This window comes from Myotis yumanensis, unplaced genomic scaffold (assembly GCF_028538775.1).
Source record: "Myotis yumanensis isolate MYYU_CA2020_CCGP unplaced genomic scaffold, mMyoYum1.0.hap1 SCAF_8, whole genome shotgun sequence".
NCBI classification, from domain to species: Eukaryota; Metazoa; Chordata; class Mammalia; order Chiroptera; family Vespertilionidae; genus Myotis; species Myotis yumanensis.
Window position 1 is genome coordinate 15,367,790 of NW_027223759.1, and position 15,606 is coordinate 15,383,395.

General features: G+C 40.0%; 1 protein-coding gene across 5 annotated transcripts in view; it reads left to right on the forward strand.

Moving 5' to 3' along the window:
* UNC80 (unc-80 homolog, NALCN channel complex subunit) overlaps positions 1 to 15,606 on the forward strand; it is a 173,137-nt gene that overhangs the window by 18,062 nt on the left and 139,469 nt on the right. For all 5 annotated transcript variants that reach the window (XM_070422035.1, XM_070422038.1, XM_070422036.1 and 2 more), the window contains exons 8-10: positions 11,590 to 11,851; positions 13,606 to 13,740; positions 14,856 to 15,072. In XM_070422035.1, coding sequence (XP_070278136.1) covers positions 11,590 to 11,851; positions 13,606 to 13,740; positions 14,856 to 15,072 — 614 coding nt within the window. The remainder of the gene's footprint in view (positions 1 to 11,589; positions 11,852 to 13,605; positions 13,741 to 14,855; positions 15,073 to 15,606) is intronic.

A 15,606-nucleotide genomic window follows, 5' to 3' on the forward strand; every position in this document is an offset into this window, starting at 1 on the left:
AGAAGCCCCTTGAGGATAGCAGCAGTAATTCATTCCTCCTCAGAGGAGCGAACATTGTCTGGTCCATACGTATAGACTAATTAATTATTTTGCACAGGCACCTTCTATTGGTTATATGTTTTGCACTTTACCAAAGTACATGGTTGCTGCCCATTGAAAGTCTAGATATGGTGATTCTGAAATATCTCAGGCAAGATGATCCTTTGTTAGGATCAACAAAAGGAGATGCGGAGGTTTATTATCCTTTTCCCTGCCAATATCTACAGGTCACTCAAGGTGCAGCTTAAAGGGCACACACTCTCCAGGAACCCTTTTACGACCCTTCCTCCATAGTCCTTTATCACTTTCTTAGAACTTCTATTTATCATATATTTGATTCTGCATGTATTATATTTAGTTATTATGTGTCCATTGTCAAACTAGATTATAAACCCCTTGAGAATAGATAGCTTATTTTACTTGTTCAGTGCTCTTTACTAGGAAGCCATTTCTTAATTTTAGCATTATTTCCTATCTGGAGGGGCTGAGAATTCTCAAAATCATCAAGTCCCAGCTCATTAGTCTTTAACAGGTCTTTGTTTAGTTCATGTATCTTCTTTCTCAACTTGATAAGTAGCAAGAAGAAATCAGAAAACACTTTCAACCCTTTCTCTGAAAATCTCCTTAGTTAGATCACCGAGTTTGTTAAACATATTTCTTTAACGGGGCTTTTAAGACTCTGCGTTCTAGCTCACTGCGGTGCTGGCCAGACGCTCTTCCACATCTGGGTCTCTCCATAGGGCTGCTCATGACACAGCTGGCTTTCTCAAAAACACAGTATCCCAGAAAGAGAAGGAGCAACCAAGATAAATGCTTTAGTGTCTTTTATAACCTTATATCCAAGGATACATACCATCACTTCCGCTATATTCCATGGCCTGCTCCAACCAACCCTGGTAAATAGTGAGAGGGGACTATATGAAGGTGTGACTACCAAGAGGCAGGGATCATCGGTATTTTGGAGGCTAGCTACAACCAAAAGTAATGATGATGTCACTATCATTTTACATATTATAATTATTATGACTATATCTGTATATGTTCCTATTAGTTATAGAGTATCCTCATATTCCTCCTTTACTAATTCTGTTCTACACAAATTCCAAAATTTTTTATGCATAAGGAATTTCTCATCTCAAATGCTATGCTTCTGTCTGACTTTTAAAAATTATTTAAAAAAGTATCAGGGTGAAATCTTGAAGTCATAGAATATCCAGGAGCTTATATTTCTTACATTATTTTTCTCAACCATAGTAAGCATTGGAAGTTTGCAAATATAAATAACACATCACATTTTTTTTCTTTGACAAAATTACGTGTTAATGGCTCCAATCTGATTTGCCTATAAAGGCAAAGGCTACTATAATGTCCAAGGTTTCCACTTGCTGGAAAAACACTGTTTTTTTCCCATCTGTGGTCTTGTTGAACATCTACATATATATGCATTCTTTGACACACATATGCACACAGTCACCCACAGCACATGTATGTGTGAATTATATGTAAATTGGTGACACTTTAGAAGAATGAAGTAGACCTTTTCCCTGCCTAGCAGCAGTGATTGGTTGCCAGGGAAACAATGCCCAAGGTAGACCTTTCAGAAAATGCTAATGTTAATATATCTTAGTTGGAAGAGTTCATGTATTAATCCAAAATGAAAAGAACTTTAATAACAAAGCAATGCAAATATCCTAGGAATAAAAGCTGTCTGCTTGTATCAAACAAATCCAATTTATTATCTCTTTTGCTCCAACCTTGACTGAACTGAACATCACTCTTCCCTGAACTCAGCAATCAGTGAATAGGTAGCCAGTTTGTTAAAATTAATATGAGATTTCATCTTTAATTAGCATATGCATAGACTTAATTTCTGCTTCATTAAATACTGCACAGGGTCAAGACTGATTTCCAGAGTTCTCTGACTCCATAGATTATTTCTGGAATGCTTTTCTGCTTTGGATGAACTATACCAGCATCTCCAACCTGAGTTAGTAATAACTTAGCTTCCTGAAGCCACAATTAGTTGGAAAATAGATTAAAGCAATACTTGCCTTTTCAACAGTTTTTTTTGGTCACAATGTGTTATTTATTCTATGCATATAAAAATATATGTTAATTATAGCCTATGATGATTTAAAAGATATAAAATATTTATTTGAAAATAAAAATCATCCATGAGGTCATTAGGTAGATACAAACATTATTAATTTTTTCTGTGTACTCCTCTTTATTATTTTTACATATACCATTTAGAATAAAAGTTTCAAAAAATTTTTATTTTTCATTTTTTTCTACCAAGTCACTTATACAATCATAGGATATTAGAGTTGGAAAGAACATTTCTACCATATCATACACTAAACTGTCCCCATACCATCTTTATCCAGTTTTTTAATTAATTTTTTTATTTTTTAAATCCTTACCTGAGGATATTTTTTTCCATTGCTTTCTAGAGAAAGAGTGGAAGAGAGGGAGGAGAGAGAGAGAGAGAGAGAGAGAGAGAGAAAGGAACATCGATGTGAGAGAGATTCATCCTTTGGTTGAATCCTCCCGTACGCCCCCATCTGGGCTGGAAAACCTGCAACCAAGGTATGTGCCCTTGACTGAGAATCGAACCTGCAAACCTTTGGTCCACAGGCCAACTCTCTAACCACCGAGCAACCAGCCAGGGCTTCTTTATCTAGTTTTGTATTTTTTCCCCCTCACCGGTTTGGCTCAGTGGATAGAGTGTCGGTCTGCGGGCTCAAAGGTCCCAGGTTTGATTCCAGTCAAGGGCATGTACTTTGGTTGCGGGCACATCCCCAGTAGGGGGTGTGCAGGAGGCAGCTGATCAATGTTTCTCTCTCATCGATGTTTCTAATTCTCTATCCCTCTCCCTTCTTCTCTGTAAAAATTCAATAAAATATATTTTTTAAAAACTTTATTAGATAGATGGTTAATGTTAACGAAAATGAGTTTTTAGTAGTTGAACATTAACTACTTCTGATAATGCTATCTTAAATTATATAAAAATATTTATTGATCATCTTTGTTTTTTATTGATTACTCCAGTATATCTCATACTTTAAGCCAAATAAACTAGTGTTTGAATAACAACTAATATGAAGGTTATAAATATTTGCTACAGAATACCCTTTTATATTCATTGTTGTTTCAAATGAAGTCTCTTTAAATATTAAGCAATTAAAATGTAAATTTACTTACAAATTTAATTATTGAAGTTACTGACATGTTTTTAATGTCAATTACAGCTTTATATCGGTGGAGCCTTGCTATTATGCAGTTCACCATCACTGAACTGACATGCTCTGTTAGGAAGTAGTGAATGACTATGGGACTCAACTGCACAGTTAGAATTACTTACACTCAAATAAGTTTTGCGTGTAGAGAAAGTCAGAAATATAATCAGCTGGCACCCTCGGGGACAAAACTGCCAATATATCATTCCAGTTAGTGTTTCCATATAGGAATTGTTTTGGATGTTGGCTTCAAAGTACAAAGCCCAAGCTTTACATGTTTTTGTGTTTTTTTTAGGGCAATTGTCCTCTAATCTTATTAAGATTATTTATTTTCATTACTTGGAGATGTTGTTTACAATAAAGATTTCTGGGTTCTATCCTCAGCAATTCTAGTAAGTCCGGAGTCTGCATTTTGAACAGCTTTTGTCCTCCCTGTCCACCTTGTAATTCTCATAGAAGTAATCCATTGGCATCTCATTATATGGAACACTGCCCTAGGGATTTAATATAACTTATGCAACTCCCTAATCTGAATTACTAACTAGAAATATTTGGGGACACAGAGGTGTAGGGCAGAAATTAAAAGGGTAAAGACATCTAATACAATGGGGGATAAATAATTCTGTTGAACAGCTTCTTAGTCCAGAAAACAACAGTTTTCACAGACTCTTAAAATAAGTCAGATGATTGCTACAAAACCTGGAAGAACCTAAAATTACCCAGCTGGTAGCCAGCCAACCTCATACTTTGTCTTTCTTTATAACGTCAAGAGTATATTTCTGAAAAAAGAAAATCCCATTATTCTAGGTATAAAGGATAGGCTGAGAGGAATAGGCTAGTCCATGCATTTTTAAACATGGGATAGGGTCGGAGGGAAGAGTGGTAAAGGCCTCTTTAAAAAAAAAACAACTGGTAGAAATGAGAAACAAGATTATTTTCCATCAAACTGGGCTTCAGGATATAATCAGTCAGGAAACAGGTCACACTTGGGTAATTTGTGAAGCGATCAAAATAGGTTGTGTCATGGGCAAGGGCATCCCTGAAAGGAGCCACTCACACACATTTGTGTCTTTCCACAATGCCAGGTTTATTAGGGGAAACCTCCCCAATAAGACAATAGAGTCACCCGCAGGTTATACACAGAGGTAGAGGAGCCTACCTGATAGAAGTGAGCAGAAAGAACGTCCAGCACAAAGTCCCAGTGACGGGGGGGTATTTACAGATGGAAAGGTGGACATTGGCCTCAAGCATGGCAGCTGTAGTGGCAGATCTTGTCCAGTGGAGTGGAAGTCCAGCAGAGCTCTGAGCATGCCCCATGGTATGGACAAGCTTAAGTGTTGGATGGTTAAAGCTTTGAGTTTTTATAGTTCTTCACAAGGGGTGAAGGTCCCATTCATATCGATGTCTAGATAGAGTCCTTATCCATGTGTCCAGACTCGTGCTTTTGGGTGTTCAGATCCCTCCTAAGAGCATTACTGTTACACCCCATTACCTTAGTCTTGACGTAGCACTTGACATCATTGCCATGGCTGACAGTGACTCCATATTGGACTGTCAAAGGTGTCCAGAAAGTCTGTCCTGCTCTTGCTCTGTTCAGGTGGTTTACAAAGGTTTGGGCAGGATGTAGCGAATCCACAAGAGCTAGTGCAGTTCTCTAGGGATCATGGATGGGGCCAGCAGGAGGCCTAGGAGCTCAGGTCCTGAATGGACAGAGGAAGGGAGCAGTTGTGAAGAACTCTATGGAGGGAATGATTAACAAGAGCTGCAACCATCAGTAGTCACAGTTCTTGTCGGCCCTAGATCACAGTGCCGTCCCTAGGCAAATCTCTGGGAGGGTGGAGCCTTCTGAAAGAAATCCTGGTCCTTCTGCCTTCCCGTCTCCTGGGAGCCTCCTCTTGCCAGATTCAACCAGGAGCCAGAGACTCCTGCGTAGAGTCCATATGAACCAATCTTCCAGGACAGGAGGTAGTGAAGGTAGAGTGAATGGGGTCAGGGAGTGGGGGTTGGAGGCAAATGAAAAATATCCTTTCCAGGATAGAAACCTTAATTTTGATTCTAACCTTTATGCTTCTTATGAAAACTCAGCAACTCACAAAATTCTGAGACTCAGCCTTTTTATTAAAATGATTTCATAATAAAAAGTTAGATAATAAATACTGTGGAAAAACAGGCATAGCACATCATCCAGGGGCTAAGGAGACAAATTTGTGTAAACTATATGTATATTAAATTCAATATGATAATTTGTATTTTATTAGTATATTTATTTGGTGATTATTTTTATAATTGCCATTTTTATTTATATCTTCTATATTATTTTGGGCTGTTTATTTACTCTGCTTTTCATGAGTTTTTTTTCTTTTATTCTCTGCCTATTAATTGATTAATGAGCTTTCTCCAATCTCCATTTGTCTTTTATTGGAAGAAAACTTTCTATTTTTATTAAATGGTTACCATGGAAAGTGTAACATATTTACTTGTCTATTGAAAAGCAGAACTAAATAGCACCCCAATGCTTCAGCTCCAATCACTCTCTGCCTTATTATATTTTGCATACAGCTGTGTAACCATCTCCACAGTCAAAATAGATCTATCCTTCACCCTCTAAAAGTTTGCTAGTGCCTCTTTGTAATTTTCCCCTTTCTTATTGTTAGGCCTTGACGAAAGGAGCCAGGCCAAGCGACGTTGTGAGAGTTTAAGAAATGTTATTACATTCTCTCACAGTGGGCTGAGACCAGTGTGTTGGTGTCAGCCCTGAGTGGGTGGTTAGGTTCTCTTATATAGGGTAGAAGTATGCAATATAGGGTCAGGGGTGGGGGGTGCATGAGTTGGTCAAGGGAGTCAAGGGAGGAGAGTGCAGAGGGTGGTCAAGTGAAAGAGAATTCATCTTACCTTGCTTCTGCAGGTGCCAGTCATCTGCTCTAAGGTATGGGAAAAGGCTTATAACAATACTAGAGGCCCAGTGCATGAATTCATGCACCAGTAGGGTCCCTCAACCTGGCCTGTGGGATTGGGCCTAAACCAGCTCTTTGATATCCCCTGAGGGGTCCCGGATTGCGAGAGGACGCAGGCCAGGCTGAGGGACCCTCACCAGTGCACTATCGGAGTCAGGGAGGGACCACAGGAGGGCTCCAGGGCATGTCCGGCCCATCTTGCTCTGTCCTGATCGGCCGGACCGCAGCAGCAAGCTAACCTACCAGTCAGAGCATCTGCCCCCTGGTGGTTAGTGCACATCATAGCAAGCAGTTGAGCGACCTTAGCATATCATTAGCATATTACACTTTGATTGGTTGAACGGGTGACCAGATGACCAGACACTTAGCATATTTGGCTTTTATTATATAGGATATATTTTAGAAAACATGTCCAAGCAGGAGAGATTAAGGGTAGTTCATCCTAACACTTACCTTACTCTTTCCCCATCCACAGGCAACCACTGATATGCTTTCTGTCACATAGATTAATTTGAAAAATTTTAAAATTTTATATAAATTAAAACATACTCTTTGGGGGGGGGGCAGCTTTTTAAATTAGCATAATTATTATATATATCAATAGTTCTCTGTCTTTTATTGCTTAGTAGTAGTCCAGTGAATTAGATGTACCAGTTTGTTTATCCATTTGATGCAGGCATTCCTGAGTCAGGGACAGGAGGGTCCAAGATCCACTGTGGGTTCTTGACTTTAAACAAGAAAGAGTTCAAATGTGAGCCAGCATATGGTTTAAAGTGAAAGTGAGTTTATTAGTGAAGCAGTGAGACAAAGAACAGGCTACTCCATAGAAAGAGCAGCCTCCCTTAAGCAGAATTTACTTCCTTTATTGAGGTTCATTTAATTGGGAATTCAGTAAGGGGGAGGAATATTCAGGATCTTCCTGGGAAAGGAGTAGAGATTTCTCAGAGGAGCTCTGTAGGCCTTTTTGTGTCCTGATAGGGGCTTTCCATTTCCATCATGGTGGCATGGGTGTGTTGTTTGCCACACTGATGTATTATAATGAAGCAAGAGGGTTACCTTTAGGTGAAATGAGTTGCCATGTGGGATCCAGCTGCTCTCTGCCTGTTCTTAGCCATATTTCTGGTGGGTATGTGGTCTTATTTCTTGACAGTTCCTGTAGCTATTATGGTTTGTGTTTGTTCTGCCACATATTCACGTGTTGATGGGCATTTGTGTTGTTTTAAATTTGAAGCCATTAAAGTTCTTTTCTACTCAATGATTATAAAAAATAGCCAAGCTCTAGCCGGTTTGGCTCAATGGATAGAGCCTGTGGACTGAAGGGTCCCAGGTTCGATTCTGGTCAAGGGCACATGCCTGGGTTGCGGGCTCCATCCCCCGGGCTGTGTGTGTGTGTGTGTGTGCAGGAGACAGCTGATCAATGATTCCCTCTCATCACTGAAGTTTCTATCTCTCTCTCCTCCCTTCCTCTCTGAAATCAATAAAAAACATATATATTTTTAAAAAATAGCCAAAATGTTTTTCTAATACTGTTAGGGTTTCATATTTTTACATTTAAATCTTAATCCACCTTGATTTTATTTGGGGAATAAAATATGGTAATTAAGATGGGCCTAATTAAATTTTTCTGAGAAGTCTATTATGACAATATTACATATTTTGTTATATATACTAGAGGTCCAGTGCACGACATTCGTGCACTGGGTGTGGGGGTGGGGGTTCTGCAGCCAGGCCTGCACCCTCTCACAGTCCAGGACCCCTCACTCCTTACCTCCTGCCTGCAGTGGAGGTGGGAGAGGCTCCTGCCACCACTGCTGCACTCGCCAGCCTTGAGCCTGGCTTCTGGCTGAGCGGTGCTCCCTCTGTGGGAGCGCACTGACCACCAGGGGGCAGCTCCTGCGTTAAGCGTCTGCCCCCTGTGGTCAGTAAGCATCATAGCGACCAGTCGTTTCGCCGTTCAGTTGATTTGCATATTTGGGTTTTATTATACAGGATTATAGTATCTTTTGCACTAATTTGATGCAGGACCTTTTTATATATTAACTTTTTATAATTATTTGAATTTTTTATAGTTCCATATTGTATACCATTGAACTCTTAACTATTCCTAAATTAGTACTACATTGGTTAAATATATTGTTGTAAAACAGATTACTATCTGGCAAATTATACTCTTTACACTCTTGTTTAAATCTTTCTTAATTACTTTCAAATTTTTATTCATCCATCCAGTTAAATTTCAGAACAGTCTTATTGATGTATAAGAGATAAATCCCTTTGGAATTTTGGTTGTAATTCATGATATTGTTATTTATAATAAGAAATATGTATTTAGCCTTTGTGCCAAGAGCTTCTAAAACCCTTAGAATATCCTAAGTGATGAGTGATAAAATGTCTTTTGTTATGTTAAGGGAACATTTGGAATGCAACTGAGGCTTGGGGTTGGTTTCCAGGAGAACCAACCATGTGATTAGAGGGTGGGAACTTTCTGTCTTTTAGAAGAGTTTGAGTAGAGGAGTGGAAGTAGAGAAAAAGCAAGGCGAGTAGGAGGATACCTAGTCTCAATGGATGAGAAGTGATTGGAGGGGTAATCTACAGGATTTCTGATGAATTGAAAGTTGCCATGCAGCTGATGTCTACAGTATTCTAGCTCCCTGGCAAAGGGATGAACTCTGGCATAACATATATGCTGATTGTGAAATAGGAATTTTTAGGGGTGAAATAGGCAGGTTTAGGAAATTTTAAAAATTAAGAGTCCATGGAAAAAACACAGGGCTACAGAGCAGAGGTTACATTTCCATAAGACAAGGGACAGGCAACAGCTACATTTCCATTAAAAGGTCTACCAGGTATATTTACAAAATAAAGAAGGAGGCAGAAAGCCCAGAGGGAATGGGAGAACAATGAGGGAGGAGAGCCTCACACATCTCAAGTGATGTTTGACCTTTGAGCTCAGGAGTTGCTATAGTGACCAAATCAAAGGGAATATTGACCAATCAGAGGGGATATCAGGACACAGGAACTGCAGCGTTTATAAAGGGGGGGTGGGGGGGGTAACAGAACTTTGTGGGACTCTTTCCCCCTCCCCATGTGGCAGTCTGTGCTGTGAGATTCTTTCCCCTTCCCCACGTGGGAGTCTGTACTTGTTATTCAGTAAGTTTCCATCTTCCCTCTGTGGATTCATTCTTTGACTCCCATGGACAAAGAATCTGGGGAACCATCCTGCCCAGGGGAACACTGTGTGTTCCAGTGCAAAAATCCCGTATCAAATGTAGAAAGTTTCCCTTCCTCATATGACTGCCAACTCAGTTACATAAATAGTATTGTAGCACATGATGTGATTGAATTTTAACATATTTAGTTTGCCACTTATCAACTAAAATATTCAAGCATATTGATTAGATGACAAGATATCACTGACATTCAAAATCACTGTACAGAGGCAGTTGTTCCTCAGCAGGCCATACAATGGTACTGAGAGTAGAAATAATGAAGTGCAACATGTGCTTTGATCAGGAAGTAGAGAGGCTATGAAAATGATTCACAGGGCACCTGTCCTGATCTGGGTTTGTATATTTAAACTTTTTACTGCAACCCACACTAAAAATATACATTTTATTCATGTTAGGCAAAATGATTCTGGGTATTAAAGTGACAGAGCCATCTTAGGAAGCAAACCAGTTCACCCTGGGAGAGATGGGCCCCTATCACCTGAAGGGAATATTCTTTTTTTTTTCTTTCTGCTAACCGTTTGCTTTTTTCTTTTACTCTTTATTGTTGAAAGTATTACATAGTCCTCCTCCCCCCACCTTTTTCTAAAAATATATTTTTATTGATTTCAAAGAGAGAAATAGAAACATCAGTAATGAGAGAGAATCATTGATTGGCTGTCTCCTGCACTCCCTCTACTGGGTATAAAGCCCACAACCCAGGCATGTGCCCTGACCAGGAATCGAACCATGACCTCCTGGTTCATAAGTCAACACTCAACCACTGAACCACACCAGCTGGGCTGAAGGGAATATTCTGGCATGAATAAGTGGGCCCATTGACCTGTTTACTGCTTTGGATTATACAGCTTTAACAATCACATGACACTTGGTTGATGGAATTCTGGAGTTGTCGGCCTCTTTTTTCCATTTCTCAGCTAAAAATGAAATTTGTCCCAAGGATTTAGGATTCATGACAAAGATGTGAAGTGAAACAAAAGTTTCACCAACCAGACAAATCCTTACTTAATTTGTTGTGTCTGATGGTTTTTATTTTAGTTAACTTTTTAATAGTAGTCACAACCTTTTGAATTAATCTCTTGAACCAATAATAAATTATAACCTTCAATTTAAAAAGTATGGGTTTGGGAAGTTTAGGAAAATTTCTCTGAATCTAAGTGGCTGTGTTTTTGCTTAAGCTCTTCATGTGTGGGTAGCACCATTTGCTAGTTGATAGCACTTTTGTATTATCTAATTTAGGAAGAAATTATAATTGGCAGTTAAGTTTAGATTTAAGATTGCATATTTGATCCCAGAAGTTCTAAATTTATAATTTGTTATTTATTGTCTGTAATTTTCTCAGGACCATGTGTTCTTCAAGGCAAGGAAGTTAAATTTACTTACCTTCATATCCCCTAAGATGATGTATTAGGCTGAGTAATTGCTAAAAACTATTTTGTAGCACAATTAAAGTAATGACTAAGTAATGAATATGTCATGTGTTTAAATTGAATAATAGAACTCCAGAACCTTGAAATCTCAAGATTTTAAAAATTAGTTTGGCTATCTTACATAAATTGAGTTTTCAAAATGGTTTTATTTTCCTCATAGTATAACTTTTGTGTGTTTTTTGTACTTTGCAGTTTCCATGTGTTTTTATATCATATTATCACAATTGAAATTAAAATAGCCCAATTAAACACACATTCCTGTTTCTATTGAGCTAAAAGTCAAACCCGATAGCTCAGTTTAATAAGAGAGACATCATGATCTGAACCTCATCTGTGTCTATAGATTCTCCTCATTGTCTACCACCCAAATTACTAGCTATATCAATTCCCTGTGATTTTCCCTAATTCATGATATTTTAAAAACTCCATACCTTTGTAGGCATTGTTCCCTCTGACTGAAGTGCCATCCACCCTCCTGCCCAATCTTCAACTTTGCTTGAATAATTTCTACCTCTCTCCATGTCTCTACTTCCCGGCAGTGTCTAGCAAAAGTGGAATGAGACCAGTCTGGAGGATATTAGAGTAACCAGTAAATTAAGTGAATGAATAAATGAACAAATGAGAAAAGAAGAGCTAAAAGCCATGTACCACCCTTTGGAATGTATGACTACCAATGTAATCATCTTTCTGCCATGAACAGGGTCTCTCTTGTGATACCTCCATGCCAAAGGTCCCGCTATGCCACCTACTTTGATGTTGCTGTTCTTCGCTGCCTACTCCAGCCCCACTGGTCTGAGGAAGGCACTCAGTGGTCTCTGATGTATTATCTACAAAGGCTGAGACACATGTTGGAAGAGAAGCCAGAAAAGCTCCCAGAGCCAGATATTCCCCTCCTGCCCAGACCCAGAAGCAGCTCAATGGTGGCAGCAGCCCCCTCACTGGTGAACACCCACAAAACCCAAGTAAGAGAGACTTGGTTCACTGTCATTTGAATCAATAACTGTGGTTATAACAGATTCTCTTTTTCTTCTGTGTATCCAGCTCCTACTTATTCCAGTGCTGAATATTTGGCTGGTGGTTACTGTGATGCTACTAACAGTTCTCTTCCATCTTTTACTGTTAGAACCCTTGGCTGCTCTTTAGCATTTAATTTTCCATTCAAAGAAGTGCTATCTGAATGCCCTTTTCCCACACTAATCTAGAGTAAGCCTCCGTTGATCCAAAATAATGGAAAATTGAGCCTTAGATAATCAAAGCACTACTTAATAGAGAGTTCACACATATAATATGTTGATTACCAATATTATAAAATGTGTGATGCTAGAGTTTTGCTTGTGATTTAACCTCTTTTCCAAATTTCAAAAGTATCTAGTGCCTCAACGTCATCATTACGAATATTGTTTTTTGATATGTAGTCTTGTTATTTATTATAGATAGAGACCCGGTGCACAGATTCATGCACGGGTGGGGTCCCCCGGCCTGGCCTGCAGGGATCAGGCTGAAACAGGCTCTCCAAAATCCCCCAAGGGTTCCTGGATAGCGAGAGGGTGGTTCTCTGGTGACGCACCCCGGAATCAGGTTCCCTCCTCTCTGGTTCTGGGTGCATCACCCGTGAACAGCAGCTGCCAAGTCACCACAGTTCGGCAGCTCCTGCATTGAGCGTCTGCCCTCTGGTGGTCAGTGCACATCATAGCTACTGGTCGGAAGGTTGAACGGTCAGATGGTTGCTTAGGCTTTTATATAAATATAGATGATTGGAGTAATAACCGGAATGTATTGATGGGATGCCATCCCCTGAAAATCACTTTTTGATAAATTAATGTCCTTATATCAGCTTGAACACTTATTCTGCCCCTCTATCTCATCCACATCATGTATTGAATACATAACAAAAAAATGTGATTAGTGGTGTGTCCCAGTTATTTGGGTTTACTTAAATGTGAATTGGCTGTGTCTGAAAAACATCTGCATATTCTGAAAATAAGCATGAACAATCCAATATCAGGAAGAAAAGGAAATAGATTCTGTTTTAGTAGTAGCTGATTAAGCACAAAGTAAATATCTCTTTTGGTGAATCATTGAATAGAAAGCCACTATTTTTAATAAGAAGAGAAAAAGATACCTATCCCCTCCCTATTTTCTTAGCTTTCCTGGAGCTTCATAGTCTCACTGGTGAAAACTCCGAACAGAAGTTACAATTAATATGAAATATATCTCCTCAGTAGCAGGATTTGGATTCTGAAAGTCTGTATACAAGTTAAATATTTCATAGATATCAACACAGTAGGCATATTTCTTCTAAAAATATAACTCAGTTAGAAAGTATCCTATATATTAAAAACCTAATATGCAAATTGACTGAACAGCAGAATGACCAGTTGCTATGACGTGCACTGACCACCAGGGGGAAGACGCTTAATGCAGGAGCTGCCCCCTCGTGGTCAGTGCACTCCACACGGGGAGCACCACTCAACCAGAAGCCAGGCTTATGGCTGGCGAGTGCAGCAGTGGTGGTGGGAGCCTCTCCCGCTTCTGCTGCAGGCAGGCGGTAAGGAGCAAGGGGTCTGGACTGCAAGAGCTCCAAACTGTGAAAGGGCACAGGCTGGACTGGGGGATCCTTCCCCCACCAGTGCACAATTTTCGTGTCCTGGGCCTCTAGTTTAGATATAAAGCCCTACGTCGTTAGTCATTAAGTCTACCTTTGTTATCTATTAAGGATCTCACCATGAAGTGTAATGAAGATGAAAAATCTCTCAGTCCCGAGGCCTTTTCCAAGGTGTCCTTGACCAATCTGCGTAGGTCTGCAGTCCCAGATCTTTCCTCTGACCTTGGCATGAACATCTTTAAGAAGGTGAGTAGAGCCACTCACCCTTTTGATATTTTGGTAATAAAATAAATCATTAGGGCATGAGGTGCTTCTGATCATGCTGCTGTTTGGGTGGGGTGGGAAAGGACCCTGGGGAACGAAAGTCATCTCCCAGTTTAATCGGTTAACTGCCACGGTCCAAAATGGAAACCATCCCCACACGCCACAATATTTTGAATTTAATTTAAAAAATTATCTGACTGGAGTTGAATAAAGGATGTCATCTTCTTCTTCTTGCGAGGTGCTTGGTTCAATTACTTCTTCATCTGATGCCATTTATGGGGGTTGAATTTTATTTGCATAATCTAATATGTTACAATGGTAAATTCAATAATAGAATAATGATAATTTTCAATTCGACAGAAATATCAAAAGCGAGCACGAAATAAAAATAAACAGTCGACACGAAAAGCCTCAAAAACACTACATTTTGTTGATGCTCCAAAGATGAAATTTGTAAAAAAATAATGAAGAATGCACCATTTTAGGTGTGAAATTCATGATAACACAAACAAATCTCAAGTGTCGCAGTGTTTATCTCTCGTGTGTCTGAGTGGCAGCCCTATATATCGATATTGGAATTTCTTTCATATGCACTGGAATATTTACGAATTTAAGTTACCATAATTTTCTGGGTTTACAAACCCAGAGATGTTACTGACAAGTCTAATTTTAAAATTGGGCGACCAGAGTTGATAAGCGAGGTTTGCGGCTGTACGAGTAGATGCATGTGGCATGTGGGGAAGGTCTACCGCTTGTGTCTATAGATGCTTATGGCAAACAAAGGGTTAACACTGGCTTGCAGCATGACCTCTGAGTGCACGCTGATGTGGCTGGTCCAGGGACCACACTTTGAGAAAAACTTTTCTAATCAACCCAGCAAAAACCCCAGGGAACATGCTCCCTTTTTTCATTCCTTTCCCTCTTTAAACATATGTGGACATTTCTCCCATCTCCATCCCATGATATTCGGTGACTCTCTGGGTCTCCTCTTCCTGCAACATTTACTACATTTTATGGCAGGTCATGGAGCCTTTTGGGGAGCAAACTGGAAGCTCTCCTTTGCCCTGTGCCTAACCCTTCACCTCTCACCCTCGTAGTTCAAGAGTCGCAAAGAAGATCGGGAGAGGAAGGGCTCCATCCCCTTGCACCACACGGGGAAGAGGAGGCCGCGGAGAATGGGCGTGCCCTTCCTGCTTCACGAGGACCACCTGGATGTGTCCCCCACCCGCAGCACCTTCTCCTTCGGAAGCTTCTCTGCGCTGGGAGAAGACCGGCGAGGCATTGAGAAAGGCGGCTGGCAGACCACCATTCTAGGTGACCGCAGGACCTCCCAAAGTAGGGCCGAGCTTGAGTAACCCATTTAGGAATCTGGATCTAGGTCTCTGGGGCAAATGTGGATCTTCCTTGAACAGATTAGTCAAGAAATTTGGGCCCAAATGTGAGTACCCTGTACAAAATAATGCTGTGTCTTCACAGCCAAAGAAATGTAGATAATTGAATTAATTATTCAAGAATCTTCTGTAATGAGACAGGTAATGGCCCCATTTCTTAAATATTCTAGACATGGAAACATGGCCTTAGAGGGGCCTGTGCATTAGTTTTCCTGGTGAATCCAAAGACAAGCTGTTATTTAATTTGACTGCTAAAAAGGAAAGAGTAAAGAAAAGAAACATTTTTCTTTCTGGCTGGCATAGTAAGAAGGCCAGCTTAAAGTTAAGAGCTGACAGCTAGCTGGGGCCCAGCAGATGGTGTCTGACATTTGGCTTAGATCGGGGCTGACCTTATCACAGGCAGCTTCGTCAATCATCTTGACTCTGTCCGTTCCCAAGGCAAGTTCAAGTCCTGCTA